General features: G+C 36.0%; 3 protein-coding genes across 3 annotated transcripts in view; 1 reads left to right on the plus strand and 2 right to left on the minus strand.

The window, feature by feature from the left end:
• Positions 1 to 6,663: 6,663 nt before the first annotated feature.
• LOC132557201 (putative uncharacterized protein DDB_G0271982) lies at positions 6,664 to 8,180 on the minus strand (the record flags this gene model as incomplete). The annotated part of the gene is made up of 1 exon (XM_060221697.1): positions 6,664 to 8,180. A coding segment is annotated over one exon (597 nt), but the record flags the coding sequence as incomplete, so codon positions are not given.
• Positions 8,181 to 8,182: 2 nt separating this feature from the next.
• Positions 8,183 to 14,345, minus strand: LOC132557190 (calponin homology domain-containing protein DDB_G0272472-like; the record flags this gene model as incomplete). The annotated part of the gene is made up of 4 exons (XM_060221686.1): positions 13,843 to 14,345; positions 12,490 to 12,627; positions 11,301 to 11,354; positions 8,183 to 8,934 (listed from the first exon to the last, which is right to left on the minus strand). Coding segments are annotated over exons 1-4 (1,431 nt in total), but the record flags the coding sequence as incomplete, so codon positions are not given.
• Positions 14,346 to 17,923: 3,578 nt separating this feature from the next.
• LOC132557191 (uncharacterized) overlaps positions 17,924 to 23,687 on the plus strand; it is a 54,635-nt gene continuing 48,871 nt past the window's right edge. The window contains exons 1-8 of the mRNA XM_060221688.1: positions 17,924 to 17,998; positions 18,526 to 18,857; positions 18,972 to 19,140; positions 19,720 to 19,839; positions 20,402 to 20,511; positions 20,715 to 20,853; positions 21,485 to 21,593; positions 21,866 to 22,021. Coding sequence (XP_060077671.1) covers positions 17,924 to 17,998; positions 18,526 to 18,857; positions 18,972 to 19,140; positions 19,720 to 19,839; positions 20,402 to 20,511; positions 20,715 to 20,853; positions 21,485 to 21,593; positions 21,866 to 22,021 — 1,210 coding nt within the window. The remainder of the gene's footprint in view (positions 17,999 to 18,525; positions 18,858 to 18,971; positions 19,141 to 19,719; positions 19,840 to 20,401; positions 20,512 to 20,714; positions 20,854 to 21,484; positions 21,594 to 21,865; positions 22,022 to 23,687) is intronic.

Genomic DNA, 23,687 nt, shown 5'->3' on the forward strand with positions numbered 1-23,687 from the left:
GATGCGGTGTAACTGAGGTGGTGATTATACTGTATGCGTTTTTAGAAGTGCAGACTGGAAACCCTAGGATAATGTGTTCCAAAGGATATGTCCATGATACTCTGAAGTGCACTAGAGATACGTCATAAGGTCCGTTTGGGACATCGGCTTTAAAAGCAAGAATGGAGAATGGCCGCGACTTTGACATTTTCAGCAATTGTCATTCTACAAACGAGCCATATATAATGTGATGCGCAACGGAATCTCCACTCCAGCTCATTCCTGATGCTATCTCTGTTTCCGTCCATGCAATGATGAAAAAAAAACTCATTTGTGCGCGACCTGCGAGCACACCAGTGCCCTTCGTACAGACTTTCTCCATAGACACCCGTGCCCTCCATACAGACTTTCTCCATGGAACTCCTTACTGAGTTTAGCCCCGATGTGCACCATTCTTGTAGACCAGAGGATGATATAACTTTTATCTATACTTTATTTGGTAAAACCTCGGGTTTCTAGTTCCAGGATGGCTCCTTATTGAAACTTTTGTTTAATGAAGGCTGTGCAGTATGTTGTCAGTGCCACGCGCTTTCTTTTTAATGTCCGTGTGGAGTACTGAAGCTCATTTAATGTATAGAGACACTTCGCGTCTGTAATGCCATGATTTGCGTTGCCTGAACTTTGAGTTTTACTTTTGTCTATTTGGTCGATTTCTAATATAATATCTCCTTCAGGAGGAACCAAAAGATGATGATGATGATGATGATGATGATGATGATGATGACGACGACGATGATGACGACGACGATGATGATATATGGTATTTGTGCGGACACGTAGATGGTGACTTGTTTGCAGTATTGTGTAGAAAGTAAAACTATACAATATTAACTCACAACGAGTGACTTTTCTTGAATACATCTCATTTTTTGAAATCCAAAATACCTAGTTATCTGTGATTTCTGAGCCTTACCATCTCGTACTCGGGTAACCGGATCTCCTCGACGTCAAGGCTAAGGTACATGAAATGGGAGTAGATCACTTGACGGTATCTTCGCGTTGGTTAAGTTATTTAGAACATTCTGTGTTATCGTCTCGAACAGTAAAGGTCCAGGTGTATATCTTAGTAACACGCTAGAAAGAATGGAAAAAAAAAATAAAAATCGTATTTCATTTTAAAGAAATCATTGATTGATTAACGAGCTTTGAGTCGTGCGTCATCCGATCTACAGTGTCACCACTTTGGCTACATCAGTAATATTACATAAGACGTTACCATGTATAAATTTCTCTTATTTGTTGACGGATCAAAAGAATTCTTTATGGCGAGGTGTTTGTACAGAAATATATTTTTAATTCTATTTATAAAGCGCGTGCATTTTTAACTTCAGAGATAAGAGTTGGGTTATGGAGGGGAGGTCACATGACCATTATCTTGAGTTCCGAGCTTTTTATGCAGACATTCTTGTTGGTACATATTGTCAGTGCAAATAAACTATCAAATATTATTGTTGGCAGTTGTTAATTCAGAACGACCTCATATTTCCCGGCCGTTATGGTGATAATGATATTGGATCTTCAAATGTTAGTGTCACGCTGGTTTTCACAGTGTTAAGAACGAAACAGTGAGGGAAATGTGTATCGGTATATTCCGAGTTTCACGACAATTGTACCAGATCATTTTTAGATTCTCAATGCCCTTATATTAACCTCTACGTAGGAGAACTCAATTCTATCAAGATCTCGTATTAGTCGCTGATTTGTACCTCTGGTTCATGGAGAATATTATATATTCTCTCTCATGCTCCTTGGCATTTCCTACGTTATAAGTTAGCGTTCGACATACTAAGCAATTCTCGTAACGATCAGTAATAAAGATGTGAACGGTGCGATATAGATTGTGTTGCAGTTACTAGTCACATCACTACTAAAATGACGTCACTGACATAATGGGTCAAGCTGTAGTTACGTATTATCATTACATGCTTTATTATTGTTATTTTTAAATTAAGAACCGAAATAGAATAGTTAAATAACAGTGTAAATGAAGATATTGAGATCACATGACATTTATAGTCGTTATGAGTGACAAAGCTTGGAAGGTAAACATTTCATTATGTGTTCAATATGTATGCTTGTAAAGCTTTGAAACAAGACAGTTCATTATTTCAATGGAGCAATAAATCTATATAAGACGGTTACCGCATTATAATTGTATAATCTCAATATATATTAACCTGTATGCTGTGACATCAATCCTATCTCCTTAGGACCCACAATCGGATACGGATGCTCGGTAGTATTCACTCTGTCCATCCGTCTGTCTGTCCATAAAATCAGTTTCTTTTTGTTAACTTTAATATCAACACCATTTTGACGATTTAGTTAGAATACGCCTCACGATTATTTACACAGAATAATGTCAAATTGACTATACCTTATCACAACATATGTTTTGTCATTACGGACATGTCAACTCACCCACCCGTAAAACCGACCTACTTTGCAAGACACAGCGGGGAGATGGTAGGAAGCAAACTAATTCAAATACAGATCTTAATTTACTTATTCTTCGTTCATGGAAAGTATATGGGTGGTAAATTAAGATATGTAATTAGATTAGGTAGAAAATCGCTCCGTTTTGCAATGAGATGGCAAAACGCTCATTTGTACCAGGTAGATTGGTGGCAATGTCGGACGTCAATCCAAAATACAGATAATTGTAGACTTTTGAATCGCGATATTGATAAACATTTTTGTCGTCTAAGTCTATAATCTTTGCTTATATGCAAATTAAAAGTATGTTCAATCTGTTCTAAAAGTAGAAAATATCTGCTAACAGCAGGTATGTCGTGTTGACCGATATCGATGACGAATCTGTGCTGTGACCTTTGCTATAATATTACTTTGTTGTGAAGAATTAAAGTAAAAAAATCTGTGTTAAAAATTCCATTTTGTGGTTTTATAACCGATTTTGGTATGATCTTCGGAGCCTGTTAATGCCTCTCCACACATAAACAATCATTCAAACTTAGTTTTTGGTATGTGATAGGAAAAATAACCGACGAAAATTAACTCAGCATTCTGACCATTGGTTCATATTGACCTACATAGTAGTGTTTCTGTGCGACAGTGTCGGGACCTAATGCATGACCAGCAGCCTCCACTACATAGCAACATATCTATATAGACAGTATTGTTTATTCCTAAATGTAGACAAAGGTACTTTGTGCAATGATAAATGGCTGAGTCAGTTAAGACGTTCTAAACGACAGACAATACTGAATTTTATCATCAATATTTCGGCAGTTGCGAAACTTAAGATAAAGTTGTGACACCATATGACTTTGACTATAGAAACTAAGTACAAAGTTGTACTATTCAGATCCCACAAAGTTACTGCCCTTCGTTTTCACTCTATCAGTATTGCGATAAGCTTGACAGCCGATGGGGCCGAGAATGGGATTTACGAGGCGACCAATATGGGAGTCCTTTCTGCAAAATTGAAAAAAAACTCCACTAATTAAGAGAAAGGCTCTAGAACATATAGCACATATTTACCTTCATTTTTTTTCTTAAAAGAAAAAAAAAAGAAGAAAATACCAATATGTCCATTCTGAAGACAGTACGATGAGAATAAGACTAGGTGTTCCGGAAGAGTAAACGTCTTCTGCTTCATCGACGACACCCGCCATGTAAACCTTTGTCAATGCGAGTAAGCAATGTCACATTTTCTAATGAGAACAAGGTATACAACAACGGAACCAACACAAACTGACGAGCATCAACCTGCATCTTTTGAAACACCGCGTTACGAGTGTGTCCGAAAAATCGTGATAATGGGAAACATGCCATTATATATCAAACCAACAGCAACATGTCAACACCACGGGCTGAGCATACAGAGATCTGTTGCTATTCAGAAATGGAAAATTCACAATAGGGCATTGAAAATTGAAATCATCAAGCTCTTCATACAGCTTGTTGGAAAGCTGTCCGTGTTGGTTTCGTTGTAGGAAAAGATCGAGATATGAAGCTGATGTAGATGAGTCTGTCGGGTCCTTGATTCCAATTCTGGTGGATATATTCGATGGACGTAATAAATAATTTTATTGTTATTTAAAGACAAGACGTCATCTATATATCTGAAAGTGAAATTAAACGACTTTGCAAAGTCTGTGACCAGTTGTAACAAGCTTTGATAAATTCAGTCTTGTATGAATCATTTTTCGGCTTTTTGTTTTGTTTTTGTCATAGCTCATTTTAGGAGATTACAGGTGGTTTGTGTACCAGATGCATAACATCATCAAAAGTTTTCTATCTTGGTCGCGGTGACCACTTCGAACTACTTATGACCACGCGTGCATTGTTTGGGTATTACTCGGATCACATGTACTAGACTTGTCTGTCAATACTCCTAGTATAAAAGAGAATTGACAGACGAGACTAGTACCTGAGCTCGGATTCACGTTAGCTGTGAAATAAATCTGTGTTACTTGACTGGTAGGTGTGTCATGCTAGCAAGTCCATGTTATATCATTTCACAGGTACAGCACTTTCAATATGCCCCGGAAGAAAACCGACCGATCACTGGGAAATGTCATTGAATTACTATATCTTTCTAGATTCGGTACCTGATGTAAAAACTAGAAATATCAAAATTGTACGTTAATTAAGTTGTCGTCTACAAACAGTATTTAGATGAGCCGTTATTTTACAGGTGGTTGATGGTGACACCAGCAGCAGAGATGGTAGTACCTACCGCTTGGTAAGTAACCCAGTCTGGTATTACATACGCTAGTTGCTTCCGGGCAATTTACAGAAATAATACTATGTCTGATCTAGTATATGTATATATGTAATAGGAAGGAGTAATAGAAAAAGCCCTGCCACCGCTGGGGTTTGAACTAGCAACCCTTCATTCTCTAGCTGGACACTCTACCACCCGACTAAAGTAAGTCAGCCTGTACTCTCAACTGCTACATATCTACAACAATGTCTGATCCGACCTGTTGCAAATTCAAACAGAATTTATGTGATTGTCTATGTTTGGTGTCAACTTTTGTTATGCAGTAATGTACACAGAAGGAGTAATACATGGACAAAGGCTTGGAACATGTACCATGTCCCTGTACAAAATACATGGTCAACAATTTCCATAAACCACAAATTATGTCATGTTAACTAACTGTAACAAACAATTACCAGAAAACCTGTTTATTTCACATCATTTATTTAAGTATCTAATTTACATTTGTAAACACATCTTCATAATCAACAGCTCCACCCTGGTCACAAACTGTCATCCCATTAGTACAGAGTTACATACACAGAAGATTGGAAGCAATCCAACAGGTGGTCATGTCTCAATGATACAAGGGGCGATAACTCTGTTGGGGGCGCAGATAATACATATAGAATTTTAACTCATTCAAACGTGTCAAGTGACAGTTATTTTATTGCAGGTTTTAAGTCAGAAAGTACAAATATATGATATTCATTAAAAGGTGTCAACAGGATTTGAAACTGAAATAATAGTTTTAAATTAAAACTTGTCACCAAATGTTACAGCAATCAGTCATAACAGCTTGGTGGTCTCTAAAGCCTGGTATCTACCCAATAGAAACAATATAGTAGTATTCCTGAGATGGTTCTCACTGACCATGGTACCTGTTTTTGGTGTATTAAAGACAGATCTAACTTTAATCAGATCCAGTTAGGTGTAACCATCACACACAGTAGGCATCACTCTGTCACCAGTTTCAGACTAATATTTGGAGAGATAGTCCAGATTTGAAAACAGAAAGAAAAAAAAAAAGATATAAAATATATCAATGTTTTTACATGCCATAATCTCTGTGCACTAACACGGATTTATACAACAGTATAAAATAGTATTATTCTTAACATTTTCAATACATTAAATATTGTATTGAAACCAAACATGAATATTCAGCACAAAAGATGCATAGATCAATATCATAACTTACAACAAGCACTACAACATCATGGTACAGATCATATAAATTCTACTTACAACTTAATCTAAAAATAGTTCAAACTTCAATACATATCGGTTAATCTAAAAATAGTTCAAACTTCAATGCATATCCATAATTGATACATACAAGGCTTATGTACCCCACTAGGTAGAAAATGTACCTACAGTAGAGAAAGAAATAGACTTAAAAACAATAAAAATAGACGACAGTATTCTAGTAAAATAGCACTTAATTTAAAAACTGTATTGATCTTAAAATTCAATGTTAGTCCAGCTAAATATACATCACTCTGAAAACATTAATTCAATGTTTAAAATCAATTCATCAGTAAAAAATACCATTCTAACAAACATTTTTTTTTTTAAATTCAAATGTACTTTTGTTCAAGATTTTTTCTTTGTGTATTTCACATTTTTCTATTTAGAGCAAGTAGAACTAAGGTAAATAAAACACAAATTTATTGTTTGTCAATTTCACTTAAATGATAATTTGGCTCTCTGGAATCAACACAATATTGCAGCATTATTACAAGCAATGAAATGTATCATCAAGTTTCCTTTTGTTAAATGTGATGGTCATGGTACTGCTGCCATGTTGTGTAGAAAGTCAATTTTGTTGCTGCCTAAACAGAGAGAGCCAATTTACAAAACATTATATTATTATCAAAATATTTGTAGCAAAATCTAACATTAAGAAAATAATCAATAATCTTTCACAAAATGTTTTACTTTATCTGAAACAGAATTAACTGTTCTCTTGCAGTTGAAGTATATTTATCATAAGATAAATATTCATAACCTTAATGTATCATCAAAGAGTGAGAAACAGTGAGGACAAGCACAAAAGTTTGTTGGTCAAAACTAAAATTCTATTACTAACATAGTTAATGTGGTTAAATACAGAGTAAATACTCAGTTATGTACATCTCTATGTTTTTTTCCAATAATCTTACTTTTGTAAGCATATTGGTGTTATCTCCCCTTAATAAAATTCAAAATTGCTGCCATTTATGTTTCATAAGGGAGACTAACTATACACTTTGGAAAAAAAGATGATTAACAACATACACAATAATGAAGTGCGTTAATGTTATATCTCTAACAAGTGTTGTCTTATGTTACAGTAACCTCAACATACACAGAGTAAGGAAACAAAAAAACGTGTTTGTATTGTGAAATAAACATGATATGAAGATAAACAGCAATGATATATTTGACAATGAAGATAAACAGTGATGATATATTTGACAGCAGTCCAACATGTTAGGAATTGTCATAATCATCATTATAAAGCAACAAAATACAATCTTTACTGTGTAACATTTGTCAGAAATATCATGTTACATACCCTTATAAAGGTAACATCTGAACAATGATTTCACACCAAATAAATTCATTCATATACATAAATAACATACAATATAAAATACCAGATGATCACAGACATACTCTTCCACATTAATATCACAATCAAAACTCATAATAGCACCTTCATTTCCATACATTTCATCACTGACAGACAGGCAAATGCACTCCCTCACCATTTCACATCATATCACAGACTCGCTTTCCCACTCTCTCCATCACACATACGAGTAAACAATCATCTAACATACACTGGTGACTGCTGCATCTGTAACAAGAGTTGTCGTTTTTCTGCCTCAAATTGTGCCATCATTTTCTTTCTTTCTTCTTCAAATAATTGCTTAAGCTGTTCCTTCTCCTTCTCTAACCTGGCCCTCTCTTCCTCCTTCTCCTTCTCTAACCTGGCCCTCTCTTCCTCCTTCTCCTTCTCTAACCTGGCCCTCTCTTCCTCCTTCTCCTTCTCTAACCTGGCCCTCTCTTCCTCCTTCTCCTTCTCTAACCTGGCCCTCTCTTCCTCCTTCTCCTTCTCTAACCTGGCCCTCTCTTCCTCCTTCTCCTTCTCTAACCTGGCCCTCTCTTCCTCCTTCTCCTTCTCTAACCTGGCCCTCTCTTCCTCCTTCTCCTTCTCTAACCTGGCCCTCTCTTCCTCCTTCTCCTTCTCTAACCTGGCCCTCTCTTCCTCCTTCTCCTCCAACTTAACACTAACTTCCTCCTTCTCCTTCTCTAACCTGGCCCTCTCTTCCTCCTTCTCCTTCTCTAACCTGGCCCTCTCTTCCTCCTTCTCCTTCTCTAACCTGGCCCTCTCTTCCTCCTTCTCCTTCTCTAACCTGGCCCTCTCTCTTCCTCCTTCTCCTCCAACTTAACACTAACTTCCTCCTTCTCCTTCTCTAACCTGGCCCTCTCTTCCTCCTTCTCCTTCTCTAACCTGGCCCTCTCTTCCTCCTTCTCCTCCAACTTAACACTAACTTCCTCCTTCTCCTTCTCTAACCTGGCCCTCTCTTCCTCCTTCTCCTTCTCTAACCTGGCCCTCTCTTCCTCCTTCTCCTCCAACTTAACACTAACTTCCTCCTTCTCCTTCTCTAACCTGGCCCTCTCTTCCTCCTTCTCCTTCTCTAACCTGGCCCTCTCTTCCTCCTTCTCCTTCTCTAACCTGGCCCTCTCTTCCTCCTTCTCCTTCTCTAACCTGGCCCTCTCTTCCTCCTTCTCCTTCTCTAACCTGGCCCTCTCTTCCTCCTTCTCCTCCAACTTAACACTAACTTCCTCCTTCTCCTTCTCTAACCTGGCCCTTTCTTCCTCTGCTTTGATCTCAAATGCTCTGGCTTTCCTCTGTTCCTGAATTATTCCGTTTATGGCCTCATCAGCTAGCTCTTGGGCCTCGTTTCTTGCCTCCATTGCAATATTCACATCATTTAAAGCATCCAGTTTCTCTCTATGTTGTTGATCTGCTCTGTTCCTCTCCCGCACAGCTCTAGCCTGCTCAATGGTAACCTCATTGTTAAGAAGACGAGCCCTTTCCTGGAGCCTGTCCATGTCACGGTTGATGTTGGTCACCTCTACGTCTTTATCAGCCAGCTGGTTGATTAGGTGTTCTGCAGAACAATTCAAACAAATTTAAACACATACAAAATGCAATATTAAATCCATTCTAGAACATTGATTTGATGAATTTCAAAATAATTCCACAAATCTTACCTCACGATTTATTTTCTTTAGCATATTTTAGGTATTAAAAAAGAAAAAAAACTGATGTCATAGGAAACAAGATTGATCAGCATGTTATTCACTATGTTTTACCAGAATCAGAATTAATGTTTTTTAGGGTTTTTTCATCTTTTTAAATGATAAAGACCAAAAGAAGACATTTTACTGTCACTATTAACTCAAGACATGGTCTTTCTACAATGTACAAAGACATACCTATGATACTTTGTGATGAGTCAACTCAAGACATGGTCTTTCTACAATGTATATAGAGAAACCTATGATAATTTGTGATGAGTCAACTCAAGACATTGTCTTTTTACAATGTACAAAGACATACCTATGATAATTTGTGATGGGTCAACTCAAGACATTGTCTTTCTACAATGTATGTAGAGAAACCTATGATAATTTGTGATGGGTCAACTCAAGACATTGTCTTTCTACAATGTACATAGAGAAACCTATGATAATTTGTGATGAGTCAACTCAAGACATTGTCTTTCTACAATGTACATAGAGAAACCTATGATAATTTGTGATGGGTCAACTCAAGACATTGTCTTTCTACAATGTATGTAGAGAAACCTATGATAATTTGTGATGGGTCAACTCAAGACATTGTCTTTCTACAATGTACATAGAGAAACCTATGATAATTTGTGATGGGTCAACTCAAGACATTGTCTTTCTACATTGTATATAGAGAAACCTATGATAATTTGTGATGGAGTAACTATATAACAGCCAACACCAAAAAATTGTTTTGCTCATTCCGACATACAGGAATTGATGTATCTACTTTTTGAACATTATATGAGGGCTGATTGACAAGTTGTGAGGCTCATATTTAATGGTTTAACTTTTGGTGGACATATTGCATTATTTTTCAACGTGATGTCCTTTAGTAGCAATAGACTTTTGCCAGCAATGTTTAAGGTCCCCAATCTCACTTTTAAAGAAGTCATTTTCTTGACCATTCAGAAAGTCCTCCACTGCACGTATAAAGTCATCATCTGACAGAAAGTGGGTACCAGAAATAGCCTTTTTCAATTTTGAAAATGATGAAAGTCTGATGGAGCAAGATCAGATGAATGAGGCAAATGCTCAATCAATTCAAAGCCACAATCGTTAATGGCAGCCATGGCCATGACAGACTTGTGAACAGGGGCATTGTCCTGGTGGAACAACATACCTTTACTGAGTTTTCCACAGCATTTAAGTTTAATATTTTCCCTTAGCTACCTAAGAAGCAGTGCATAGTATGTGCCATTGATTGTTTATCCTTTCTGCAAATAATCTACCATCAGATTACCATCAGTATCCCAGAACACTGAGGTCATAACCTTTCCAGCTGATGGAACAGCCTTTGCCTTCTTTGGCCGGGGTGAACCAAAGTACTTTTATTGTTTAGATTGTTGTTTGTCTCTGGGGTGAAATGATGGACCCATGTTTCATCCATAGTCACAATCCTCTGCAGGATCTGCCTCTAAAAGGTTTAATTTAGCATGCGACAAAGTCTGCCTGGTGTGCTTCTGATCAACTGTCAGAAGTCTTGATACCCACTGAATGAGAGCTTTCTCATTGCAAGATCTTCTGCAAAAATGGAATGTACTCTTTCCTTTGAAATCCCAACTGTACTGGCTATATATCTCTCTTTAACTCACCTGTAAACTTAACCATATCATGGACTTTATTTACCATTTTTTGGGTTGCAACAGTAACAGACCTTCCATGACAGGCGTCATCCCCAAGGCTCTGTCTGCCACGCTTAAATTCCACCACCCATCTTTTCACTGTAGCATATGAAGGGGCATCATTCCCTTGTGTTGCGACCATACCAGTATGGATATTCTTAGGTGCTAGACATTTCTTATGGAAATATTGAATCACTGCTCTTTCTGTGATTGTGTCCATTTCCCAAAAGTCACTTGCCTTGTTTACTTTAAAGTGCTACCTCTTTGAGATAAACTGACCACATGGCACCAGTCTTCAGCTACACAGCCTTAAAGAGTCAGGTAATAGTATAACTGAAAAAGGACATCCCTGCTTATTTTTTTCAATACAAGGCTCACAACTTATCAATCAGTCCTCGTAGCTGGCTATAAAAAGAAGGTCTTTGACATGAACTGACCAAATGACATCAGTGTTCAGGAACACAGTTCTGAATAGTTCGGGAATAGTAGAGCTGATTATGTATGATGTGATAACTGTTTATATTTATGATACATTATTGTATTACCTATGCCAGTACCTTTGATGCGGTTCCATTGAAAATCAAACTCTGCGTGAGTTGGCTCCCTTCCATCTTCGAAAAAAATCAAAATAATTCCAATTAGTCAGGAAACATGAAAAAAGACAAAATCTTAAATAAATGTAAGGGAATACTGGAAAAGGGAGACAACTATTATGTAACAAATCCACCAATAACTCACTGATGTTGACGACATTAGTCAAAGACTATTGACATATCTTCTAATGTGACGTTACTCAAAATGGAACACTGATCAGATATTTGATGCAGATTTCTTATTTTGCTATACAAGTGATTATTAACTATTCTAAACCAAAAAAAGGTATTTATTAATTATCATTTTATGTTGCTTATCATCTCTGTTTCAAATCCAAAAAATGAAATTATGAAAAATTCACGGAAATTATGCCATGCAACACTACAAACATTGTATCATGTAACACTTCTGATAGCTAAGTGATGTGGATTAATGAGAGAGTTAGTGAACTTTGATAGAATGAAGAAAAATATTCAAGATTATGTCTGTTATTTCTATAAACGAACAGAACATGACAGGTGTTCCATTTTGGGTATCCCTACCTGTTGAAATGCATAATTGAACCTAGCATGCCTTGTTGCATTCTATCCATAGACATGTGTGCTGCTGACATTTAACCAAAGCATTAAATGAAAGTTAAAGGTATATTTTTTGTGAAATACCAAGAAAAAATACAGATGTGGTAGAAAATGTTTACAACTTTCAAAAAGTGTTCCAACTTGGGTATTGTCACATTAAATCATTTATTACTGGTAAAGGTGGAATCGTTTACAATAAACTCTGGTCATAAAGTTACGACCTATCCTGTTTATTTGACCAGCTGAAGTTTTGAAGTCTGAGATAGTGATTGCTAATGATGTCTTATTTATTATCTAGTGGACCTACGACAACTTCAAGTACAGTCCTGTACGCATGTATAACATTCTCTAGTGTCGAGTTGGTGACTTCCACAAATGTAACATTCAAATTCATGAAAGAACGTATATAATTACTGAACCAGTGATTTGCTGACTATCACACTTTATATAGGTGTAACAGTCAAATTCACACAGGATTTCTGACAAATATTGTAACATTTGTGGAGAACCAGTGATTTGCTGACTATCACACTTGATGTAGGTGTAATGTTCAAATTCACAGAGGATTACTTACAAATATCATGGCATTCATGTATAACTAGTTGAACATCTCTGGAGAAAGCGTACCGCCTCGTACCAACGTAATCGTTTATCATGGCATCCTCTCTCTCGGTCAAAATTTGTAACAACTTTGCAAAATCCACTGTTTCACCTGTCAGACCATCCAAATAAAACAAATGTTGAGCTTAAAGTTCTCATTTACAGATACGAATGTATATAAATATAATGCTTAATTTGGATTGGACAGCATAAAATCAGATGAGGTGGTTTGTAACTAAGGGTATTATGATAAAGATCATTATAAATTTGGAATTATGAATTTAATCTTTCAACAGATTTGAATCATGGTGACTTATTATAGAAAACAATTATTTTATATATTCTGCAATAGGTCCAGGGGTAACATTACTTCTAATTTAAAGTCAGGGTATGGGGTTATAATAGGACAAGAGTTCCTCGCAACTGTATGTGTCGCCTGCATAGAGTGTCACAGTCACCCAGAAATTGAACTGGATGTGCAGGCAACATAAACATACCAAATTTCATTTCTATAACTTGAAGAAAGGGAAAACTTCAAAGCAATATTCTAAGTTGAAAATTGAAATGCCAAAAAGGGTCATGACCCTCAAACCTAATCTGTACCCTTGCAACAAAAAGCCATATGCCAAATTTCATTTTGATAATTAAAGTTATATTCTCAATGCCAGCTCTGCAGGCGACACAACAATGATAATGAGAAAGATTACTTCAGTTATCTTACTAAATTGAAATGGACTGATATTAAAGTTATATTTTGGAACTGCCAAATGGTGGACTTACATGGTCCAAAATTAAACAACATTAAACAAACAAAAAGTGTAAGAAATCTATCATTTTTCACATTTTGAAATAACAGGTGGCCATGGTAGGTCATACTTTGTTAAAACTGATTTTTTGAGGAGAATCCCTCAAAGAATGAAGCTGCTAGAGTGCAAAGATGGATGGCAAGGGAAAATATAAGCAAGTGTAGATTTATTACCAAAGAAATATGGTAAATTGCATCCCCAGATTAATACAGATTTTGCAAAACTAAATTTTGATGGAATATGACACAAATTGAAGATTGTCGGTGATGTTTCTTTACGATTGTGGCATAAACCAAAATGTGTATATACATCATGTCACTCTTTCTCAACATTACAGTATATATATTGAGACTGAAATATTAAAATGACAATATAGCTGATGTTGTGTTTTATCTCACTTTTTCGTAAATAAGAGATTAGCTTATAATTCAATTTCATAGCAAGGAACATATAGAAATTTGTTGGTAAATATTATATTGCAAATTAACTCATTGTTTTATTGAAACAAAGTTAATCTTTACCTCTCTCATTGAGGATTTGAAGTCCATTTCTGATCTGAGCATCAGTGAAAATTTCCTTGAGAGTCCTGATATGAGGTTTGTTCATCTCCTGACTGATCCAGTCCTGTGCCGGTTCTGACACCTCTACTGTGGTGACCAATGAATAATGTTCCTCTAAACACTGAACATAATGTTTATAATACAAAGTCCATTCATCATATTCTGCAGCAGACCCAAAATCCAAACCATGTTCAGAAGTAAAAACATGTAAACCGCCAGGCACAGTAATCCACCATACATTGCCATTCTTTAGTGATTCCCAAAAGTCAACTCCCAACAATACATGTTCTGACTCTAATCCTGCGATAGCCTGTTTGGTATTGACATTCTGCATCCAGGACATAACCATATCATACACAAAGTTTCCATGTGCACTCGTATTCAGAAGTAAAGCTCCTAACACTGAATCAGATTTCAGGAAAACAGGAGTCCTGCTGTAGTTGGCCATGTTTTTCTATATATACGTCACCTGAAATAATATTGTTAAAGTTGTTCTAAATGAATGTTAATTTTCAATAAGGATGTTACTGTTCATATAATATAACAAATGAATTAAACAGGGAATAATCCATACCTCTTAAATAATAATCTTATTCCTCATTTCAGTAAAAGATAAAGGCAAATGGTTGATTTTAATTATGCCCTCATCCAAAACTTTTTAAAAATTCTCCAGAGTGTACAGAAATCCATCATGATAACAACACTGGTTGCAATATTATGATAAATAGCATTATTTGTTTATTATGATAAATATAATCAAATAGCTGTAAAATATAATACAAATACACCAGTGTCATATTCCTCCTGTTGATACAAATGTATCAGCGAGTGACCATCAGATCAGGTCTTTTACGATTATTTTTGGCACGCAATGACTTCGATATAAATCTATTCCTGACAAAGGTGACGAATATATCCTTTATATTTTATTTAAAGTGATAATGGCATGGAAATGTGTTTATTTTGCACGTGAAATCGATTGATGTTGTTAATTTCTTGTTAGTGTCGATATGTCAGATTTACCCATTTCCTAAAAATATTGCGGTATCTGACAACCTTGCACTTAGTAACATAGTTAGTTATCATTACAGTAGGCATCTATGAAATACTAGAATTGAAGAATCATACAGAAATAAGACCGGCATTCGGCTGTTATAAGCTTACCGAATTAGATCAAGTTGTTCTATTTTGGTAAATAGACCATCCACCATTTTCCAAAAACAACATCTGTCAAACAGACGCTTAATTCCCGTTTCTTCGGTTCTTCTTCTCGGTAGAACGTTTGAATGAGTCGGATGCTGCATTTTGACTGGCTGGCGGGGAAAATGCGGCAATATTAGAACTACAAGTTTAGACTTCAGTAGCCTGGGAACTGTTTTCTAAACGAAGACACACGTTTCATTGGCTTACTTTTGTAAGAATATGTAATAATATCACGGACTAGCTGTACAACAAAAACAATATGTATCCCTTTCCCCTTGTGAATGAGCAGTTATCCGTTGACTTCATATGATTGTTTACACAATGTTTCGCGGGGAATTTTGTATGACTTGCGAAGATGTTAAATATAAATCACTAAAACATGAACAAAGTCTGAACATATGCGTGATTTATATCTCTTTTCATTGAATCATATATATATATCGGGTAACAGTAATTGGGCCGATGTCGTGTGTTTAAACTACGGACTTCGGTACTATATTTATCTAAGTATCAGGTTTAACTACACTATATACTATCTTTCCCATTATTGATACAAATGAATGTGAAAATATATATGATTCAGTGAAACAAGATATACATGCACATGTAATACACATTCACATTTCGGACTCTGGCTTAGATACTGTATATATCAGTCTGTGGTACCTGTTTTAGTCCTACAAAGAGAAATGGTCGCCTACAATCTTTGCTCTTGAGGGAATTTCTTGATTCAATTCTCGGTGGGAGAGGCCAAGGCACATTGGTCACTTCCTGTTACAAACATTTGGATAGGAATAATTCTTATGTGTTTATCAAGTCATTACCTTTGCAAAACCCACCTCCTCTGCCCTGGTCATTGCAGCACATTTCAGTGATTTTTTGGGTCTTGGATATTTGAGTCCTGAACTCCAGATATTCCTGTGGGACTTTCTGAAATTTTGAGGAACCACATCTCTTTGTATTGGAACTCATAATAAAATGGAAAAAGTGTTTTGGACTTGTCTTACAAAATTGCCATCATTTACACAAAGATATTTAGGGTATATTTGGAAAGATTGGCACCTGCTTTCAATGCCCAGTTTTCTTTATTGTTAAATAGGCTTTAAGTGATGATATTTTACTGTGGATAATTTGTACTCTGGAATACATCAATGTTGAGGTTCGGTGCACAAACTGCAACAAACTTACCTAAATCTGATTCTAAGTTAAAGTTAATTGTACTTTGGTTTGTTAAGCCCATATGATTCATTTCAATGTGGTGTTTTTCACCGTTATCATGATTTCCCAACCTCGGTATTGTCACACAGGTTGGTAATCAGCTGTAATCAAGATTTCTGTCCAACCTCGGTATTGTCACACATGTTGGTAATCAACTGTAATAAAGATTTCTGCCCAACCTCGGTATTGTCACACATGTTGGTAATCAGTGTAATGAAGATTTCTGTCCAACCTCGGTATTGTCACACATGTTGGTAATCAGCTGTAATGAAGATTTCTGCCAAACCTCGATATTGTCACACATGTTGGTAATCAGCTGTAATGAAGATTTCTGTCCAACCTCGGTATTGTCACACATGTTGGTAATCAGCTGTAATCAAGATTTCTGTCCAACCTTGGTATTGTCACACATGTTGGTAATCACTCGGTATTGTCACACATGTAATGGTCCAACCTCGGTATTGTCACACAGTAATCAGCTGTAATCAAGATTTCTGTCCAACCTCGGTATTGTCACACATGTTGGTAATCAGTGTAATGAAGATTTCTGTCCAACCTCGGTATTGTCACACATGTTGGTAATCAGTGTAATGAAGATTTCTGTCCAACCTCGGTATTGTCACACATGTTGGTAATCAGCTGTAATCAAGATTTCTGTCCAACCTTGGTATTGTCACACATGTTGGTAATCAGCTGTAATAAAGATTTCTGTCCAACCTTGGTATTGTCACACATGTTGGTAATCAGCTGTAATCAAGATTTCTGTCCAACCTCGGTATTGTCACACATGTTGGTAATCAGCTGTAATCAAGATTTCTGTCCAACCTCGGTATTGTCACACATGTTGGTAATCAGCTGTAATCAAGATTTCTGTCCAACCTTGGTATTGTCACACATGTTGGTAATCAGCTGTAATCAAGATTTCTGTCCAACCTCGGTATTGTCACACATGTTGGTAATCAGCTGTAATCAAGATTTCTGTCCAACCTCGGTATTGTCACACATGTTGGTAATCAGCTGTAATCAAGATTTCTATCCAACCTCGGTATTGTCACACATGTTGGTAATCAGCTGTAATCAAGATTTCTATCCAACCTCGGTATTGTCACACATGTTGGTAATCAGCTGTAATCAAGATTTCAACCTCGGTTGATTTGGTTCAGCAATTAATTAGTTATTGTCATAATAACAAAACAACTTTGTGGCAGAGGGAATTAAGGTTTTCAGGCAAATAAATTGGTTGAAGTGACCCAAGATTAAAAGAACTGAGAGCATAGGTAGTTGATTGGGTATATATTTCCCTCTATACCATTTTGTGCCCCCTCCCTATCCAAACAGATCCTCTCTTTATCCAAAATTTTGGGTCCTCTCTGCCGATTTACTTGCTCAATAACACAAGTTGCCTCCAATGCCATGTATTCCAGGGTAATGTCAAAGTAAAATAAAACCAACTAAAGTAAGTAGGAGGACTGGGCATTGGAAACAGACACCTACCTTTGTCAATCTGTTTTGGCCACCATCTTGGTATGTCCTGTCCCTAGCTGGTACTTAGCAGCAACTATGTAAGAGCTTGATCCTGATTTGATATTCGTCTTTTATGCTTCTACGTATTCCTAATAGAATGTCTGAAATGCTCATTTTACAGGTTGGAAGGCAAAGAAAACGACGCAATCGCTACATTTACATAGGATTATTTGTAAGTATTTGGACATATTTCAAAGAGGTATTGTTTTGATATGCTCAGATATAAATACACTTATACATCCCCTGGTAGGAGCATGATTCTAAATTTATTGAAAAAAAAATTTTGTCATCTTTTATGAATATTGTCGTTAGAATTTACTCCTGCCATTGATCAGAAACAATATTTTTTATCTAGGGACAATATTTCTTTACAGACTTGGGGTGGAGGTCAATTATGAGATTTTTTCAGATCAGCCTATGTTTCATGGTTACAAGGTCAAGCTCACTTGCTGATTTACTGTCAAACAATGATCCTACATGTATGTAGTTCATGACAGTCAACATCAACACCATGAGTAGCTCATAGGAGCTGTAAATCAGTAGATATTCATATTTCTGACATTTTTGAGTTTGATAAAAGGATCAGTGGGAGTTAACATTGTTTCCAAAGATCGTTAGAGTTTGCCTAGATCACTCATGATTTGATATAAACAGAAGTTAAAGTATAAATAAATGAATTATGTGGTATGTTATTCCCAGGTCGCTACAGTGTTTGTTTTAGCCATTGGTTTAGGGCTTGGTCTTGGACTCAGACACAAAGATGATGACGGCAATACAAACAGTGCAGCAAAAAGTCAGGAAATACAGCAGATTGGAGGGTTTACAGGAAACACTGCACCTGTTTCTGTGGCAACCAGTATACCACCCCATTCATCTTCCCTAACAACAACTGTCCCTGTGACAACTGATGTCAACAAGGAAACAACAGTTGCCTCCACCATTCCAGGCCTCACCACCCAGGACACGGGAACTCGTACCTGGATAGAACAGCCATGTGAGATGAACAAGAAATCTTGTCCATGGCAAAACAGGTTTGTATATGTATCAAAAATTTTCTCACAAGCTCTTTATGAAAAAATTTCTATCAATGTTTATGATATCAATGGAATTTTGCAATAATATTACGTTATATTTAATTGTCTTAGACAAACTCCTCCCCTACTGCTGGTGTCACTGGATGGATTTAGAGCGGAGTATCTCCATCGGAATATGACACCTACCATTCAAAGGTTGAGAGATTGCGGGGTACACACACCTTACATGAGGGCCACTTACCCAACTTTGACCTTTCCCAATCACTACACCATTGTTACTGTAAGTATACACACATTCTAGATATCTGACCTTGACCTGTAAATACCCATTACATTACTGACCTTGACCTGTAACTACCTGTACATTGATGACATTGACCTTTCCTTATTACTATACCATCACAACTGTTACTGTAGTAATACACATATTCTAGATACCTGACCTTGACCTCTAAGTACCCTCACATTACTAACCTTGACCTGTAAATACCCTTAAAACTACACCATTACTTTTGTTACTAAAGTATACACATAATCTAAATACCTGGCCACTTTGACCTTGATGTTGCCCTTACATTAGTGATATCGACCTTCAAAAGTTCTTCAATAGTTGACCCTGTTTTTGTCAACACTCATAATCCCTTACAGTCTTTTGACCTTTAGTAGCACTGTATATCAATTACATAATATTCAAGTACCATCATTTACATTTACACCTACATTATCATCCGTCTACTCGTGGTGTAGATGTTTACTGTCATGAAGTTAATCATGATCAGCAATATTAGTAATTAAGTCTGCAAAGGAGTGATTTGTGGTTGTGTTAATTATAAATGTACTTGATGTCTGTTCTCATCAGGGCCTGTACCCAGAGTCTCATGGAATTGTAGACAACAACATGTATGACCCTGTGTTAAACGAATCGTTCAGCCTGAGAGGAAGTGTCAAGTACAACCCTCAGTGGTGGGCTGGAGAACCAGTTAGTATATCTTTATAAAACCTGAACTTACAAAAATACATGCTTTATTTAACATAGAACTATCATCCCCAGAAATATGAGGTTTTTGTTTTGTACTGAAATTTTGAGAAACTTGCAAAACCTTAACTGAAGTTAAAATATTTAAGATGAAAAAGAATATTCACATTTCTATGGGTTGCTATTTCACTTTTCATTTCATTTAAGTGTTATTGCTCAAACATTTAGGTAATTTAACATTTGTATGACCAAAATGAATTGTTGGTTTAAGACTGGATAGATAAAGATCTGCACTTACAGACAGGATGTGATATCACTCTCTATGGTGCCAAGCCACCTATGTTGTAAAAGCATTACAATTTAATCATCATAAAAATTCATGCTAAGACAAAACTTGGTTAGACAATGTGGTACATAGTAGAAATGAGTCACTGTGGCCTCTGATGTGTATTTTAGCCTTTAACTTAAAAGGTGATGACAAACAGAGCCCCCTATAAGGAATGAGAGAACCAGCTTATTCACAGATATGAAATATTCTAATGTAATGAAATCTTTAAATGGGCAGATCTGGACCACAGCGAAGAAGCAGGGCAAAAAAACTGCATCAATGTTCTGGGTTGGATCTGATGTCAACATCTCGGGGATACAGCCAGATATATGGAGAATGTATGATGGGTAGGTGAAGGTCACATGTATAAGTCAAGTTCTATATCTTATCATTTGAAGGTCAAGGTTGGCACTGGTATTGCTGTACAATTCTGAGGAAGAATCAGATCCATTCATATAATTCTTTATGAAATTCTTGATAAAGGAAAATGATGTTTCTTGATATAACTTAATTTGTTGACTAATCAGCTTGATTTTGATGTGGTTTGCAGGTCAGTAACCTTTGAAGAAAGAGTTAACACTGTCCTTGAATGGTTGAGTATGACAGAAGAACAGCGACCAGACCTTATCACTCTGTACTTTGATGAGCCTGATCACACTGGGCATGGAAGTGGACCAGTCAGTTCACAGGTGAGACTTTAGGGCTATTGTCCAGTTAATCTCCAACTCTCCCTGTATGTTCTGTTGGTGTTAGTTCCACACAAGATAAGTGATAGTTCTTGTATTTCATCATTTCATTTTTCTAGCTATCCCCGATTCATAATACCAGAGACATATTTTTTTACATTCCATATTATTAATATTATTATTATTTTTTAAATATATCACTGTCAGTTGTTAACATCAGACATTATTACCTACTGATGATATAAGACCAGGTGATAATCAAGTGCCAACATAAGTTTGTTGTAGAGTTGGTTGTGTGTTTTCCCAGGTAGACTTCATGCTTACTAATGATGTAGGGCAAGATGATAGCCATGTATAAGTTTATTGTAGAGTTGGTTGTTAATTTTCCAAAAGTAGACTCCATGCTTACTAATGATGTAGGACAAGATGATAGCCATGTATAAGTTTGTTGTAGAGTTGGTTGTTAATTTTCCAAAAGTAGACTCCATGCTTACTAATGATGTAGGACAAGATGATAGCCATGTATAAGTTTATTGTAGAGTTGGTTGTTAATTTTCCAAAAGTAGACTCCATGCTTACTAATGATGTAGGACGAGATGATAGCCATGTATAAGTTTGTTGTTTATTTTCCCAGGTAGACTCGATGCTTACAAGGGTGGACCGATCAATATCAAAGTTGATGGAAGGATTGTACAGCCGGGACATTCATAATTGTGTAAACCTCGTCATTCTAGCTGATCATGGTGAGTGTGCTTAATTAAAGCATTAACACCTGTATACTGAAACATGTTATACTGCTGTTACTCATGAAACATTCCATACTCCTTGTTTATGTGAAAATGTATACTTTATTGGTCCCTTAGAAGATAAATTGTTGTTAAATAAATAAAGTTTATATTTAGAAGATAAAGTGAAATAAGGTTACAGGTTGTAGAGAAATCTGTACAAACCATGAAAGTTTGAAGTATCATATATAAGTATGACATGTACTAAGCTTTGTTTATGTCCATGATAGGAATGGAGGCGACTTCTTGTGACAGAAAGGTTGAGCTAAGTTCGTACATTAAAACTAACGAGGTCCTGGTATATGATGGAACTATTGGCAGAATTCATAAGAACTTTCATCAAAAACAAGTTGGCAAAGAGAATGTTGTGGTCAGAAATGATGAAGGTTTGTATAAGATCTGGACATGAGTACCAGAAATTCACTGAAGCTCTTTCTTTTTATTTTCTGTTATGAGGATAACTTGGTAAAATAACTGAATGTGAATGAAATGTACACAGCTACCCTTTATGAATGGTAGCTTTTATACATTTCAAAGATGAAAGCAGAATATGTAATTTGGGGAAAATATTCAAGTTTACAGTATACAGTACCAATACTAGTTTTAACAAGTCTATAGAAAACAAAATAGAAGCACTGTATCATTAGACAATGCGTGAACTGTGTGTTTACTACTGAAATGTGTGTCGTCAGCTGTTGTTGATGGAAAGTCATTGTATTTGTTTAGCTGTTGAATTGTATTTGGCTAATATTCACAATTGTCCTAGTTAAAACTGGTTTGTATAATCTCTTATATACTGCACAATTTTTCTCCATGTCAAAATTTTTAACATACAGTCAAACTTCTATGATTCCATTTCCTTGACGTATTCTATTCCTTTATATTACTACTTACCCTCTTATGAGTCGAAGTTTTATAAATCAAAGTTTTTGATGTAACAAAGTTTTTCAGACTGTTAGATATGATAACATCGTCATTGACACCTCATGATTGGAACAAAACATTTACCTGTACTGTACAGGTATGTTCGCCCGGTGGCAAAATTACCCACATTTAAACAAAGAGTGATACCTGACAATGGGATAAGATAACCTGCTATCATTAGCCCTGTATTACAAGGTTAATTAATGACTGGACACAGATTTAAATTTATTTGCTTACTTACAAGCCATGATACTTAATCAAAGATGATAGGATGTCAGTGATGTTCACTGCCGCCATTGTGGTAATTGCATTCAGTCAGGTCTAATTTAATAGGAAATCCTATCACTTGTAGGATGATTTCACTCATTTTGAAAGCATCACTTTTTAGTTTTAAGCATAAAAGCATGAGTAACACAGTGATTTATCTGTCAATTATGTGTTCTCCGATTGATGCAGGCTTGTCATCATCAGAACATCGGCAAACACTCTTGTAATTCTATGAGCAAGGATGTTTGCTGTTAGTGCTGTCATTTCTGGACAGAATACATCATGATATAAATTTGCTTTCTTTTAAATTCAATCGTGCATGTAATGTTTCTGTATCAGTCTTAAAATAATTAGTGTAACATGTGAAGACTACTACAATGCTGCACGTCGATTCATTTAAAATTGACCCATAAAATGCATATACGTTGTACTGCATGACTATCAATTTCTCATTGATTTCTATTTAAAGTTGTCTTTTTCATGAATGAAAATGGTTTGTTTAAAGATAAAAATGCAGCTTTTCATTTAATCTTGTGCTTTGGTATTTGTTGTGTTTGTTCAGATAGAAATATTGTGAAATCATATATATAGCCATGAACATGAAAACATTGATTTAACCCACCACTCATGATTCAAAGTCTCGATGTATCAAAGTTTTTTTGGTAGTCCCTTGAACTTCCTAACATCAAAGTTGGACTGTAATATGTTTTAATAGATATTTCTTCATGTTCATGTATACAGAATACCTAAGTATACATTTAGAGATTGTGGTTCACATGCACAATATCAAGATTTGCTTGGAAATAATTAAACAATGTCTTAAAATATATAAAGTAAAGTTTGAAAAAATCACACTGTAAT

The sequence above is a fragment of the Ylistrum balloti genome, unplaced genomic scaffold (genome assembly GCF_031769215.1).
Source record: "Ylistrum balloti isolate Yb309-2 unplaced genomic scaffold, AGI_CSIRO_Ybal_v1 Utg370640, whole genome shotgun sequence".
Classification (NCBI taxonomy): Eukaryota; Metazoa; Mollusca; class Bivalvia; order Pectinida; family Pectinidae; genus Ylistrum; species Ylistrum balloti.